General features: G+C 40.0%; 1 protein-coding gene across 1 annotated transcript in view; it reads left to right on the top strand.

The window, feature by feature from the left end:
• Positions 1–12,759: 12,759 nt before the first annotated feature.
• The window catches only part of LOC137192247 (interferon-induced protein 44-like), a 42,153-nt gene continuing 37,865 nt past the window's right edge, over positions 12,760–17,047 (top strand). The window contains exons 1-3 of the mRNA XM_067602783.1: positions 12,760–12,801; positions 13,965–14,003; positions 15,261–15,290. Coding sequence (XP_067458884.1) covers positions 13,967–14,003; positions 15,261–15,290 — 67 coding nt within the window. The 5' untranslated portion in view covers positions 12,760–12,801; positions 13,965–13,966. The remainder of the gene's footprint in view (positions 12,802–13,964; positions 14,004–15,260; positions 15,291–17,047) is intronic.

The following is a 17,047-nucleotide window of genomic DNA, read 5'->3' as shown; positions in this document are numbered from 1 at the left end:
CAAACAAACAACGGGGGTGTTTTGAATACAGTTTTCACAGGTAATTTGTTAGTCTGTCCCTCTGTCCCGCAGGAAATAATGGATTAATCCTGGAAAGCTGTTGATGTCGCTCTCTTCTCCTTATGAAAGTAACACGGAGATTATTCGACCAATGAGAATTTGGTCAGACGAGAGCATATCCATCAACTAATCAACTAATCGACCAGCAGACTACAGCCCTAATAGGGTCGCTGTTTCTTTTACGCAAAGTAAGACATTTCTATGTACATGAGTTTGACTCTTTGTTTTCTGATAAGCAATGTATTGTTAAAATGCTTTTGGATGTAAATCCTGGAACTGATGATTATTGGGCAGCTAAACTCACAGTCACAAACACTGAAAAACGGGATAAAGAAAAAACAGATGAGTTTATAGGAAACATACAGTTTGACAAGGTGGATAAATTGTTGTGTGACCTAGACAACATGTCAGCAGATGAAATAACAGAGGAGGTTTGAAGAATTATGATTAATAGTTTGAATATTACATTACATTACACAAAAAAAGCCGTGTGGTTTAATAATGAATGCAGACATTAAAAGACAAGTTTCACTGAACAAGAAATTAAGGAGGCTATTTTAAGACTAAAACCTGAAAAAGCAGCAGAAACAGACAGAATCCTGAACAAGTATTAAAAGGAGTTATTTAACAGGACTCTGGTGTTATCTCTGAAGTTCTGTGAGGATAATTCTATCCTGACGGACACTCAGACAGGATTTAAGAGGAATTACTCCACCATTGATCATATCTTTTTTTTTTTTTTTTTTTTTTATAGAAACACACTTTTGATTTGTATTGTTTTAAAAAGAAAAGTCTGTTTTGTTCTTTCATTGGTTATAGTTAGACATTTGATACAGTTTGGGGAGATGCACTCTGGTACAAACTGTTAAAAGCAGGTATTAATGGTAAATTCCTGGATGAAGTACAAATATGTACAAGAACATCAAATCATAATACTTATGTACTTTTACTGCAATACTTTACATCAAACTCATAATACTTATGTACTTTTACTGTAGGAGGATTTTTCATGTAGGACTTTTACTTGTAATGGAGTATTTAATATACTTTTACTGCAGTAAAGGATCTGAGTACGTCTTCCACCAATGTAAACATGTAAAAACAGTGGATTGTTTTGCTTCTGCCATAAATAAAATTAAACTGAATAAATGTACTTAGTTACTAAACACCTCTGGAAAAGGCTCAGGGGGGAGGGGGAGGAGGCGGGGGGCGGACAGAGTCAGTCGGTCTGGCCCTCCTCCTCCTCCTCCTCCTCCTCCTGCAGCAGCTCGGTGATTTCAGACAGGAGCAGCTGACCGAGCCGTGAAAAACAGCGCAGCCTGCAGAGGAGCTCCCACTGAGGAGAGTGAGGAGGAGGAGGAAGAGGAAACCAGCAGGAGGAGGAGAGTCCTGATGAATGTGCTGATTATTCAGATGAAGAAAACACACTGAAGTAGGAAACCTCCTCAGTTTCTCTGTGCAGCTGCTTTCCTGAAGTTTGGGAGTCAGAACTGTAAGTTGTCTTTTCCTCTACTACATTTATTTACCTGACAGATGCTGTTTACCTTCACCACGACACGACTTGACTGTTTATTATTTTCACACATGTGTCCGGTGCAAACCGAGACGTTTCTACGAGGTTGTAAAACTTCTGAAAGTTTTCTTTTTTTTTAAACAAACGGACCCAAATGCTCAGGTGGGTGGAGTCACTACTAAACCGGGCTGCACGCGGCTCAAGAACACAAACAAAACAAACGCACCTCACAGCATCTGTTTCCATAGATTATAATTAATAATATTAAAGCTGCAAGCAGCGTTGAACGGGCCTTCGCACCCTTGCGTATGTCAGGGCGCGGCGCTGGTGAAGGGCTTCTGTCACGGGCATATAGATGTCCCCTGACCTGGGCTGTTTTCAGACAGTGCAAGGGGAGAATAATGTCACATCCTCAATCACGTACTGTGCCTGCTGCAGGGGCTGCTGCATTGAAATGTCGTAGGGGGCGCTATGGAGCCAGTTTTCATCACTGACTGAATATTGCTATTTAGACGTGTTCAGGCTGGGAGTCTTATCAAACATGTAAAGTTTGGTGTAGACTCCAGCATTTACACTAAACTTATAGCAATTTCGCCTGTCATGGCGAAACATCAAAACTCAACGCCACGCCACGGCCACACGCTTCAATGATAACTAAATTTTTGATAACTTTTGATCACACACTGGTGTAGATGACACACACTGATTTTGAAGTCGTTACGATGAATTCTGTAGGAGGAGTTTGTTAAAATACAAGGTATGCGAAATGGTCAAAAAAACGCGAAAAATGACCACTTTTATCAAGATGGCCGACTTCCTGTAGGACTTACAATACAGCTCCAAGAGGCTTTTTTGTGCGTCTTCACATGATACATAAGCCTCCCGAATTTCTTTTTCCTAGGTTAATCTGGAAGGCGGGGCTACAATTTAGAAATTTTCAAGGGGGCGCTGGTGAGCCATATTGTCACGTCTATGCAAATGACCTATCCAGAATTTTAACTGGTGTCGCTCCAGACATGTGTGCCAAGTTTCGTGATTGTAGACCCATCCCTTATCCCTAAAATACAGCATCGTATTTCATGGCGAAGGATGTGCCGCCATGGCAACGGCGTTTGGTCATGGGTCATGACCTGCCCAATGTAGCATCACCAAGGTCTAACATCTTAGCTGAGTCAATTTCAGGTGCATCGGCCAAATTTCCTAGGAGTAATACAACAAAGAACGACGCATGATACTTCCTGTTGCACTCTGGCCCGTCGGGATCAGATCACGCTTTTTAAAAATGAGGGATATTTCTTACAAGTGTGGTGTGCTTTTATTTTGAAAGTTTGATTGACATGTGTACTGTCAGGTGTGTAGAGACAATAAGTAACTGCAGCTGGACACAGACAAAAACTCATATATTTGAATGGAGAGTGTGAGCGAACCCACACCTTTTTGAACATTTACTGCTTCCACATAATTTTAGATACAAACTTCATTTGAACTTTAAATGAGCCACGAGACTTTGACCTACAAATCTTGAATTTACATGTGTTTTCTATCTTTTATTATTTTTGAGATATTAGAGTGTGAGTTTTAAAGTCTTTTCTTGCTCCTCCTGTGATTTTATAATGAGTGTGTATTGCGGAATGTTTCAGAGCACTGAGGGAGTGACATCACCAGGAGCAGTTGGAGAGGAGGATTTTAGAGAACGCTTCTCGTGAAATATCCTCATAAATCCCATGACTTTGGCCAAATCATACATAAAAATCACATTTTTTTGTAGGAATTTTCGTCGCGAATCCATTGATACAGGTTTGAAAGTGGTCGGACTTATAGTTTAGACGCCAGATGCCCCAGTTTGGCACAAAGTCCATGCCCAGAGATTGCCTCCCCATTGGTTTACATTGTAAGGTGTAATGTCGCACTCCAACTTTCAGGGCTTACTAGATCTAAACCGTTCGAGTTATTACAAAGTTTTTAATAACTTTTGCTCAACACAGTGTGATAAGTCATGTATTAAAGTTTGAAGCCGATACCATTAACGCCCTCGGAGGAGATAGCGTTTGTTCGGGGGCCAAAATTGGGGCAAAGTCTTATTTTGAAAAGCTGATTGCAGACTTCCTGTTGGATTTAGATCAGGGGTGTCAGCGTATGATTTGTAGGTCTTGATGAGACGAATAATTGAGTTTTGGTTCGATCTCTCTACGACATTCCTACGGGCCGTGGCGGCCGTTTTAGATACATAGGTGGCGCTAGAGAGCACATTTTGGCACTTCGGGGGTTAATTTTTACATTTTATCAAATTTTTCACCAGACCTGATGTGCGTGCCAAATTTGGTGAGTTTTTGAGCATGTTTAGGGGGTCAAATTTAGAGTTAAAGTGGCGGATTAATAAAGAAAGAATAATTAAAGCTGCAAGCAGCGTTGAACGGGCCTTCGCGCCCTTGCGCACGTCGGGCCGCGGCGCAGTCAGTTGAGCTTGTGGGAACCAAGAAAACGTTTGGAGATGATCAGTGTGAGAGTCTTTTGACACACAATACTAACTACTTTCTCTCCGTGAGCGCACGCCTCTGTTTATCACAGATAATTATGGCTTATGAAATTAAAATATTGTTAACCTTAATCAATAATTCAGGCACCAACTGTAGCATGTATGAGGAACACAGTTGATTATTTGCCATAATTATCAATTATCTAAGATAATTAACTAATTATAATAATTAATAGAATTATTAATATGAACTAACAAGCACGGAGCACCACCCGGAAACCAGGACCAATAACCGAACAAGGTAATCTCATAAATGGGATTTCACCTAGAATGCTAATATCTGCGAGATATCAACATTCAAGGGTGAACAAAGAAGGGTTGAATTCAAGCTCTGACTCCTTTAATCAGCCACTTCTCACAATATGTTACACACAATAATGACAAAAGAACTTCTCTTTAAAGATATAACATTGTTTATTAAACTTAGCAAAATTAACGAAGTTAACAAATACTTCATTCAATAAACAGCTATTCTAAAATCTAATTCTACCAAACAAAACACAAACAGCTTTGCACAGAGTTGGACACTTGCAGGGGAATGCGTGTGTGTGTGTGTGTGTGTGTGTGTGTGTGTGTTAGTAGCAAGAGAGGAAGGAGGGAAAGCGATCGTGAGAGGGAGAGAAGCGGCACTTTTGACCACAGAGAGCGCACGTACGGACGGCAGTCTGTAACGTACGTTGTCTGGTTTCTGATCGACAAATCAATTTACTTTCTCACTCACGGTGGCACAAAAGTAGCAGTTGTCCCGACCGGGAAAAACACAAAATAGTCTAGCGTGGTGAACACAACTAACAGGCAGCAAACTTAAAATACTCCTCAGAGTAAAGCAGAGAAAAATGGACTCGGCGGTCCGTCAACTCACACAACAAGAACAACAGCAATAAAGCTAAAAAGGCTAAATGCTAAACAACAGCAACTGATGCTGAAAAGAACACACAACTAACACTGCCTATGCCCAGACTTATGCCTCTTACTTGGTCGCTTCAGAAAGTGCGCAGGTTGTGTGTGTGTGTGTAGTCCGTCTTAATGTCCATCTTTGTTCTTGGCTCGGAGGCAGACGGTGCCGTTCTCGCACGTCGTCGAAAACACGGCAGCTGGCTCTGAGTGGAATGGCGGAGAGAACAGCAGAGACAACTCGGCGAAGACGCGCAGGGCAGAGCCGGTCCACGTTATCCCGAAGTAACTTCATTTCTTCTTTCTCGGGGGAATTTGAGGACGCTGGTTGCAGCAGCGGTCTCTCTCGGATCCAGGAATGTGTTCGGGTGAACACGGGCAAAGTCTCGTCTCGTCCGACGAGGGGAGTCTTCGATGAGGGGAAAACATGTTCGTGGGGTAGTTAAGCTAACTCACAGGGGAACAGGAGTCACCCCTAGCTCAGTGACATGGGAAAGACGTGTAGTTTGGGCGTGCTCGCTTATAAAGGGGTGGTGATGTCATGGCTGTGTCCTCGAGACGCTCCGCTGTACAGGAGCGTCTCCGCCAATGAGGGACCAATGTGGACTGCTCCCTGCTGAGGTGTGAAAATCGCAAAGCATCCTTGGAAATGGAGTTTGCTCCACCCTCTGTCACAGGCAGTAGATGTTTACTTTACCCATCCCCCCCTCCCATTCTCTCTCTCTCCCTCACAGTTGGAAGGAAAGATTTCAAAGTGTGGAAAATCCTCATAAATCCCATAACTTTGGCCAAATCCTACATAAAAATATCATTTTTTTGTAGGAATTTTCGTCGCGAATCCATTGATACAGGTTTGAAAGTGGTGGGACTCATAGTTTAGACGCCAGATGCCCCAGTTTGGCACAAAGTCCATGCCCAGAATTTGCCTCCCCATTGGTTTACATTGTAAGGTGTAATGTCGCACTCCAACTTTCAGGGCTTACTAAATCTAAACCGTTCGAGTTATTACAAAGTTTTTAATAACTTTTGCTCAACACAGTGTGATAAGTCATGTATTAAAGTTTGAAGCCGATACCATTAACGCCCTAGGAGGAGATAGCGTTTATTCAAGGTCCAAAATTGGCAAAAAATCATACTTTGAAATGGACATTGCAGATTTCCTGTTGGATTTAGGTCAGGGGTGTCAGCGTATGATTTGTAGGTCTTGATGAGACGAATAATTGAGTTTTGGTTCGATCTCTCTACGACATTCCTACGGGCCGTGGCGGCCGTTTTAGATACATAGGTGGCGCTCTCGAGCACATTTTGGCACTTTGGGGTTTAACTTTTACATTTTATCAAATTTTTCACCATTCCTGATGTGCGTGCCAAATTTGGTGAGTTTTTGAGCATGTTTAGGGGGTCAAATTTAGAGTTAAAGTGGCGTAACAAGAAAGAATAATAATAAAGAAACAAACGGACGAAAAACAATAGGGTCTTCGCCCTTTGGGCTCAGGCCCTAATTAAAGCTGCAAGCAGCGTTGAACGGGCCTTCGCGCCCTTGCGTATGTCAGGGCTCGGCGCTGGTGAAGGGCTTCTGTCATGGGCATATAGATGTCCCCAGACCTGGGCTGTTTTCAGACAGTGCAAGGGGAGAATACCGTCACATCCTCAATCACCTACTGTGCCTGCTGCAGGGGCTGCTGCATTGAAATGTCGTAGGGGGCGCTATGGAGCCAGTTTTCATCACTGACTGAATATTGCTATTTAGACGTGTTCAGGATGGGAGTCTTATCAAACATGTAAAGTTTGGTGGAGACTCGAGCATTTACACTAAACTTATAGCAATTTTGCCTGTCATGGCGAAACATCAAAACTCAACGCCACGCCACGGCCACACGCTTCAATGATAACTAAATCTTTTGATAACTTTTGATCACACACTAGTGTAGATGACACACACTGATTTTGAAGTCGTTACGATGAATTCTGTAGGAGGAGTTTGTTAAAATACAAGGTATGCGAAATGGTCAAAAAAACGCGAAAAATTACCACTTTTATCAAGATGGCCGACTTCCTGTAGGACTTACAATACGGCTCCAAGAGGCTTTTTTGTGCGTCTTCACATGATACATAAGCCTCCCGAATTTCTTTTTCCTAGGTTAATCTGGAAGGCGGGGCTACAATTTTGAAATTTTCAAGGGGGCGCTGTTGAGCCATATTGTCACGTCTATGTAAATGACCTATCCAGGATTTTAGCTGGTGTCGCTCCAGACATGTGTGCCAAGTTTCGTGATTGTAGACCCATCCCTTATCCCTAAAATACAGCATCGTATTTCATGGCGCAGGATGTGTCGCCATGGCAACGGCGTTTGGTCATGGGTCATGACCTGCCCAATGTAGCATCACCAAGGTCTTACATCTTAGCTGAGTCAATTTCAGGTGCATCGGCCAAGTTTCCTAGGAGTAATACAACAAAGAACGACGCATGATACTTCCTGTTGCACTCTGGCCCGTCGGGATCAGATCACGCTTTTTAAAAATGAGGGATATTTCTTACAAGTGTGGTGTGCTTTTATTTTGAAAGTTTGATTGACATGTGTACTGTCAGGTGTGTAGAGACAATAAGTAACTGCAGCTGGACACAGAAAAATACTCATATATTTGAATGGAGAGTGTGAGCGAACCCACACCTTTTTGAACATTTACTGCTTCCACATAATTTTAGATACAAACTTCATTTGAACTTTAAATGAGTCACGAGACTTTGACCTACAAATCTTGAATTTACATGTGTTTTCTATCTTTTATTGTTTTTGAGATATTAGAGTGTGAGTTTTAAGGTCTTTTCTTGCTCCTCCTGTGATTTTATAATGAGTGTGTATTGCGGAATGTTTCAGAGCACTGAGGGAGTGACATCACCAGGAGCAGTTGGAGAGGAGGATTTCAGAGAACGCTTCTCGTGAAATATCCTCATAAATCCCATAACTTTGGCCAAATCCTACATAAAAATATCATTTTTTTGTAGGAATTTTCGTCGCGAATCCATTGATACAGGTTTGAAAGTGGTCGGACTTATAGTTTAGACGCCAGATGCCCCAGTTTGGCACAAAGTCCATGCCCAGAGATTGCCTCCCCATTGGTTTACATTGTAAGGTGTAATGTCGCACTCCAACTTTCAGGGCTTACTAAATCTAAACCGTTCGAGTTATTACAAAGTTTTTAATAACTTTTGCTCAACACAGTGTGATAAGTCATGTATTCAAGTTTGAAGCCGATACCATTAACGCCCTCGGAGGAGATAGCGTTTGTTCGGGGGCCAAAATTGGGGCAAAGTCTTATTTTGAAAAGCTGATTGCAGACTTCCTGTTGGATTTAGGTCAGTGGTGTCAGCGTATGATTTGTAGGTCTTGATGAGACGAATAATTGAGTTTTGGTTCGATCTCTCTACGACATTCCTATGGGCCGTGGCGGCCGTTTTAGATACATAGGTGGTGCTAGAGAGCACATTTTGGCACTTCGGGGGTTAATTTTTACATTTTATCAAATTTTTCACCAGACCTGATGTGCGTGCCAAATTTGGTGAGTTTTTGAGCATGTTTAGGGGGTCAAATTTAGAGTTAAAGTGGCGGATTAATAAAGAATAATAATAAAGAAACAAACGCACGAAAAACAATAGGGTCTTCGCCCTTTGGGCTCAGGCCCTAATTAAAGCTGCAAGCAGCGTTGAACGGGCCTTCGCACCCTTGCGCACAGCAGGCCGCGGCGCAGTCACCTAAGCTTCTGGGAACCAAGAAAACGTTTGGAGATGATCAGTGTGAGAGTCTTTAGACACACAATACTAACCAGTGTCTCTCTGTGAGCCCACCCCTCTGTTCACAAACAATTATGGGTAATTATAGATTATGAAATCAAAATATTGTTCACCTTAATCAATAATTCAGGCACCAACTGTAGGATCTGCAAGGAACACAGTTGCTATAATTATCAATTATCAATAATAAATAATTATAACAATTAACAGAATTATTAATATGAACTAACAAATACGGAGCACCACCCGGAAACCGGGACTAATAACCGAACAAGGTAATCTCATAAATGGGAGTTCACCTTGAATGTTAATATCTGAGAGATATCAACATTCAAGGGTGAACAAAGAACGGTTGAATTCGAGCTCTGACTCCTTCAATCAGCCACTTTTCACAATATGTTACCAATAATGACAAAAGAACTTCTCTTTAAAGATATAACAGTGTTTATGAAACTTAGCAAAATTAACAAAGTTAACAAATGCTTCATTCAATAAATAGCTATTCTAAAATCTAATCCTACCAAACAAAACACAAACAGCTTTGCACAGGGTTGGACACTTGCAGGTTGGACACTTTTGTCCGACGTTATCTGACCATCAGATGTGCAAAACGATGTCGGTGCGTGTATCTGTGCGCGCGTGAGTGTGGTGTTAGTCACAAGAGAGGGAGGAGGGAAAGCGATCGTGAGAGAGAGAGAAGCGGTTCTTTTTCCACAGAGAGCGCACGTATAGACGGCAGTCTGTAACGCACGTTGTCTGGTTTCAGATCGACAAATCAGTTTACTTTCTCACTCAAGGCAGCACAAACACAGTAGTCCCGAGCGAGACAAACACAAAATAGTCAAGCGTGGTGAACACAACTAACAGGCAGCAAACAGGCAGCAGCGGAGCGTTAACTGCAGCATGACCGAAAGAAGCACAACCAGTTAGCCTCTGCTAGCCTCTCAGCTAACCCCGGCTCTCTGTTTAGATCCAAACGGAGCACCGAGTCCCGATTTGTTATTTAGGTTAAAGCGGAGAACAGGCAGCAGCGGAGCGTTAACTGCAGCATGACCGGAAAGAAGCACAACCAGTTAGCCTCTGCTAGCCTCTTAGCTAACCCTGGCTCTCTGTTTAGATCCAACTGGAGCACCGAGCCCCGATATGTTATTTAGGTTAAGGTGGAGAGAACCAGCGGGTCTGTCGGCCAGCTGAGTAAGTGAAACCTACGGAAAAAACACCGTGACCATCACGGTAAAACAGTACGTAGAGAACTGCTGTGTTCAGCTGCACACATAGGAAATCCCTCGGCTGACAGGATGTACCACTCTGTGCGGGAAAATATTTTACCCTCCTATTTCTGGTTTATAACAATGATTGACAACCAGAATATTAGGTGCATTACTGCCACCCTCCGCTTCAGGCTGTGAACCAATGATTAAATCCTACACATTATTCCTGTCTGTGTAATAAACTACATAACGAACCTGCTGCTCCACCCATCCCCCCCCCCTCCCCCCCTCTCTCTCTCCCTCTCAACTGCAGAGAAGGATATTAGTGTACTCTACTTGTGAAATATCCTCATAAATCCCATAACTTTGGCCAAATTCTACATAAAAATCACATTTTTTTGTAGGAATTTTCATCGCGAATCCATTGATACAGGTTTGAAAGTGGTCGGACTTATAGTTTAGACACCAGATGCCCCAGTTTGGCACAAAGTCCATGCCCAGAGATTGCCTCCCCATTGGTTTACATTGTAAGGTGTAATGTCGCACTCCAACTTTCAGGGCTTACTAAATCTAAACCGTTCGAGTTATTACAAAGTTTTTAATAACTTTTGCTCAACACAGTGTGATAAGTTAAGTATTAAAGTTTGAAGCCGATACCATTAACGCCCTAGGAGGAGATAGCGTTTATTCAAGGTCCAAAATTGGCACAAAATCATATTTTGAAATTGAGATTGCGGACAATGATGAGATACATAAACGCGAAAAATGACCACTTTTATCAAGATGGCCGACTTCCTGTAGGACTTACAATACGGCTCCAAGAGGCTTTTTTGTGCGTCTTCACATGATACATAAGCCCCCCGAATTTCTTTTTCCTAGGTTAATCTGGAAGGCGGGGCTACAATTTTGAAAATTTCAAGGGGGCGCTGTTGAGCCATATTGTCACGTCTATGCAAATGAAGTTTCGAGGATTTTAACTGGTGTCGCTCCAGACATGTGTGCCAAGTTTTGTGATTGTTGACCCATCCCTTGTCCCTAAAATACAGCATCGTATTTCATGGCGAAGGATGTGTCGCCATGGCAACGGCGTTTGGTCATGGGTCATGACCTGCCCAATGTAGCATCACCAAGGTCTTACATCTTAGCTGAGTCAATTTCAGGTGCATCGGCCAAATTTCCTAGGAGCAATACAACAAAGAACGACGCATGATACTTCCTGTTGCGCTCTGGCCCGTCGGGATCAGATCACGCTTTTTAAAAATGAGGGATATTTCTTACAAGTGTGGTGTGCTTTTATTTTGAAAGTTTGATTGACATGTGTACTGTCAGGTGTGTAGAGACAATAAGTAACTGCAGCTGGACACAGAAAAATACTCATATATTTGAATGGAGAGTGTGAGCGAACCCACACCTTTTTGAACATTTACTGCTTCCACATAATTTTAGATACAAACTTCATTTGAACTTTGAATGAGTCACGAGACTTTGACCTACAAATCTTGAATTTACATGTGTTTTCTATCTTTTATTGTTTTTGAGATATTAGAGTGTGAGTTTTAAGGTCTTTTCTTGCTCCTCCTGTGATTTTATAATGAGTGTGTATTGCGGAATGTTTCAGAGCACTGAGGGAGTGACATCACCAGGAGCAGTTGGAGAGGAGGATTTCAGAGAACGCTTCTTGTGAAATATCCTCATAAATCCCATGACTTTGGCCAAATCCTACATAAAAATCACATTTTTTTGTAGGAATTTTCGTCGCGAATCCATTGATACAGGTTTGAAAGTGGTCGGACTTATAGTTTAGACGCCAGATGCCCCAGTTTGGCACAAAGTCCATGCCCAGAGATTGCCTCCCCATTGGTTTACATTGTAAGGTGTAATGTCGCACTCCAACTTTCAGGGCTTACTAAATCTAAACCGTTCGAGTTATTACAAAGTTTTTAATAACTTTTGCTCAACACAGTGTGATAAGTCATGTATTCAAGTTTGAAGCCGATACCATTAACGCCCTCGGAGGAGATAGCGTTTGTTCGGGGGCCAAAATTGGGGCAAAGTCTTATTTTGAAAAGCTGATTGCAGACTTCCTGTTGGATTTAGGTCAGGGGTGTCAGCGTATGATTTGTAGGTCTTGATGAGACGAATAATTGAGTTTTGGTTCGATCTCTCTACAACATTCCTACGGGCCGTGGCGGCCATTTTAGATACATAGGTGGCGCTAGAGAGCACATTTTGGCACTTCGGGGGTTAATTTTTACATTTTATCAAATTTTTCACCAGACCTGATGTGCGTGCCAAATTTGGTGAGTTTTTGAGCATGTTTAGGGGGTCAAATTAAGGATTGAAGTGGCGTATTAATAAAGAATAATAAGAAAGAAACAAACGCACGAAAAACAATAGGGTCTTCGCCCTTTGGGCTCAGGCCCTAATAAGAAAGAAACAAACGCACGAAAAACAATAGGGTCTTCGCCCTTTGGGCTCAGGCCCTAATAAGAAAGAAACAAACGCACGAAAAACAATAGGGTCTTCGCCCTTTGGGCTCAGGCCCTAATAAAGAAACAAACACACGAAAAACAATAGGGTCTTCGCCCTTTGGGCTCAGGCCCTAATAAATAAAGATTTGGATAACAAAAGTGTGAATGCTTTCAGCAGGTTTCTTGTAAACAACATGGTTAATGAAAGTGAAAGTAAAGACAAAGTGAGGGCGGGAGGCTGCTTTATAAAAGAGCCAGTTTCTCTTTTAGCAGCACCACTTGCTGTTCGTCTCTGCTGCAACATCTCAACAGGAACAGTAAAGGTATGAATCTTTCTATTATATTTACTGTCAGATTATTTCAGTGATTGAATGAATGTAAAATAATATTTTATGTGTATAGTAGTTTTAAATATGATACATTTCAGAATTGATCAACACAATCAAAATGCAACAAAAGTATATTTTTTAATTTTCATTTAGGTTTTAGTAGGTTTTGTTTTTAAGTACACTGTCAATTTTCTTTCTCCTACTAGTCACTTTGTGTTCTCAGAACCTCTCAGCAAATTTGTTCAGTTAACGTTTTACTACTTTTATTAGTTAAGTTTGTAAACTAATAAACTCTGTAACTGTGGTGTCTGCTTCATGTGTGTGAGTGATAAAATGGCTTCAGTCCAGGCTTTCTGTGGAGTTGATGCTAATTTACCTCCTTTTTGTCCTTTTAAGAGGATTTTTTTGTCTACACATTAATGTCAAATTTATGTAGCACCTTTTCATACAAATGTGCTTCAAAGTGTTTTACGTTGAATGAAGAAAATCTATTCATAAAGAAAAGGAAACTATGGAAAACAGGTTTCCAGAGAAGAAGAAGCAGTAAAACAGCAGGCTTGAATATTTATCCTTCACTTACAGTAAAAATGCATCAGACACAGGGATTTAGAACAGAATGGCTTGATTATCTCTGGAAAAAGGTACAAAAGAATCGCAATGAACACTAGACTGCACCTAGAATCAGTTAAAACACCCACAGAACCTTCACCAGCACCAACACAATATGTTCTTATGAATGGATTATAAACTGGATGTTAAATAACACTATTAATAAGAGAAAACAACCACATGGAGCAACAATTAACTATTTCTGTTTATCTGTTCTAACCAATTCTAACTATTTATACATTACTTTCAGCTAATGATTTCAACTATTTATATATTACTGTTAGTTACTATTTCAGCTCTTTATACATTACTTTTAGCTGAATGAATTTTATTTTGCTTATGACACACAATAAGACAAAATACAATCACAATCTTGTATTATTGCATGCGTGTATATCGGCCAAATATATTTACAGGATATGTAGCCTTTATATATATGTATCAGAGAGAGACTCTGTTCACTTGTAATTTTCACTTTCACTGTATTTATAATTTATAATATAATTATATTTATAATTGATGTTTTCCATATATTTCTCACTTTCCAGCCATGGGAGGCTCACCTTCAACCCCATCACCCCCTCCACGTAAGCTATGAAACCACCTGCACAACACAGTTCAAACTTTATTCATGATACTAAACTATTACATGATGCAGCAGTGGAAGCAGTAGACACATTTCATGTGTTACATGTATTTGTAGTTTTGCCTTTACTGTATCACTCTCTTAGTTTTATTTTCTTCTATTTTAATAGAATATACACTGTAAAAACTGTTACTTAGATCTAACTCAAAAAAATGAGGCAACATTTTCCAAGCACTTTTTGCTAGTTTAGTGAACTTTGTGTTTTTTTTTAAGTTGAGAAAACTCAGTAATAAAATTTTAGCATAAAGTAAAACTTTTAAGTAGTCTTAAAAAAAAAGAAATTTTGTCCAACCATTGTAAACATAGACAGCATTTTAAACACCATCCAACTTCATTAAATTAAGTGGCATTTAAAAGAAAAAATGTTTCTATTAGGGCTGTAGCAGATCACAGATGACCCACTGGCCTCTACTGACCCCCACTAGGCCTAAGTATCAGGGAATTTGTGACAGTGTCTTCTTACTACATTTTTAAACTAAAATGTTAAACAAGTAACAAACTCCTTTTCATCATTAATCCACTGCATGGGGTGCATAACGTTAGTGAGTGAGCTGTACTTCACAGCATTTCACATTCAACTATCCCAGGATTCCTGCTAACTAGCCGCATGCAGCTAACTCTATCCATCCACACATGGAAAATGCCCGTTCAGTCAGCCCACATAAAATAACACTGATCTGAACCTGACTTCATGAGCAAACCCAAAACAGACCCAACCTTACTTTTTAACAATACTTACATAGTAGTCAGAAATGAGGTCCTGTCCACTCTCAATTGATTGATTGTTATTTTGGACATTGAGGAATTGCATATAATTAGCAATGTTTCAATGTTATGTGATCTAATATTCCTTTCTGTTTATCCGTTCTAACCAATTCTAACTATTAATACATTACTTTCAGCTAATGATTTCAACTATTTATTTACATTACTGTTAGTTACTATTTCAGCTCTTTATACATTACTTTTAGCTGAATGAATTTTATTTTGCTGATGACACACAATAAGACAAAATACAATCACAATCTTGTATTATTGCATGCGTGTATATAGGCCAAATATATTTACAGGATATGTAGCCTTTATATATGTATCAAAGAGAGACTCTGTTTACTTGTAATTTTCACTTTCACTGTATTTATTATTTATAATATAACTATTTATAATTGATGTGTTCCATATATTTCTCACTTTCCAGGCTCACCTTCAACCCCATCACCCCCTCCACGTAAGCTATGAAACCACCTGCTGAACACAGTTCAAACTTTATTCATGATACTAAACTATTACATGATGCAGCAGTGGAAGCAGTAGACACGTTTCATGTGTTACATGTATTTGTAGTTTTGCCTTTACTGTATCACTCTCTTAGTTTTATTTTCTTCTATTTTAATAGAATATACACTGTAAAAACTGTTACTTAGATCTAACTCAAAAAAAATGAGGCAACATTTTCCAAGCACTTTTTGCTAGTTTAGTGAACTTTGTGTTTTTTTTTTAAGTTGAGAAAACTCAGTAATAAAATTTTAGCATGAAGTAAAATTTTTAAGTAGTCTTAAAAAAAAAAGAGATTTTGTTCAACCATTGTAAACATAGACAGCATTTTAACTACATCCAACTTCATTAAATTAAGTGCCATTTAAAAGAACTTTTTTTTTTTAACTTTCATTTTACTTATTTTCAAAAAATATTTACAAATGCTTCCTCTCTGATTTTAAAACACAATCTACTTAAAATAATTAGCTATCATTGACATAAATTTATCAAAGACAAGAGTGGTATTGTTTTACAACATGTATTGAGCTGCCAATGCAACCACATAGCAAAACGTTTCAACATGAAAAATAACATTTTTTCATTTAAAATTTAACAGTAAGCTGTCAACATTGTAGAACTTTGGACTTCAGCTTATGAACAGCTTGGAAGAATATCTTAAATATATGTTTAAACATTTTAACATTAGCTTAAGTTCAGCATTACATTAAACTTGGACTTGTATCTTTTATCTTAGTATAAATCAGTATAAACTAGTCAATATTACTGCAGGAATAATCCCATTCATCCCGGTCATGAAAAAGGAATAACATTATTACACAGAAACAACTGTCCAGGCACTTGTTTTGGGCCCAGTCAAAAAAAGTCCTTTAAAGGCTTTCAGTGTTTGAAAGTGGAGATTTATATACATCATTCTGTAGAAATCACACTAATCAGGCTCAGAATAATATGTGGCATTCTCAAACTGGAGAACATATTTCACTGTGCAGGCCAGACATTTGTTTTGGGTCCGGTTCCACAAAAGGGCCTTGAAAGGCCAACAAAGTGTTGAAGGAAACTGGAGATTCAGGTACATCAATCTGAAGAATCACACTTACCTACCTGGACTCATAAAAATATAACATTATTGAACAACAACAATAAAACAGCCAGTATGGCAGCAATCACGTTTGACTGTCTATGCTAGAAGCTTGTTTTTAAGGCTCATGAACCTGGGAGATGGTTTTGGGCACAGAGTGTCAAGTCCAACAAACAGTCTTTGAAAGACCTCAAAGGTTTTGTGAAGTCTCACTGGGTACTGAAGATTCAGGGCATATGTCACCCCGAGGAGAAGGCAGCATCCTCTGGCCAGATTGTCGAGAGATTTCAGCACAGGGATTCCCGCGATCATGATTCTCACTGCATCTGGCTCATGGCAAACATAGATCCTCACACTGTGTGTTTTCAGGTCTTCATGTGCTCTGGTCTCTGCTATTCCCTGTGCAACAAACAAGAACAGAAATTAAGAAATTGTTTCATACAAATAAAGAGCAGTTATGAGTTTTGAATCAGATGCTGATAGATAGAGAGCTCTAGATGGATAACAGTGTTTCCCGCAGCACGTTATATTTAAGGCGGCTGCCTTGACAACACACGCCTCCTGCCTTAACTACGTAATAATTTTAAAAAAGAATGCTCCTATATATTGGTGCAACGGAACAGCATCACCTT

The sequence above is a fragment of the Thunnus thynnus genome, chromosome 11 (assembly GCF_963924715.1).
Source record: "Thunnus thynnus chromosome 11, fThuThy2.1, whole genome shotgun sequence".
NCBI classification, from domain to species: Eukaryota; Metazoa; Chordata; class Actinopteri; order Scombriformes; family Scombridae; genus Thunnus; species Thunnus thynnus.
The sequence above is the reverse complement of the archived record's forward strand: the minus strand, read 5'-3'. Positions and strand labels throughout refer to the sequence as shown.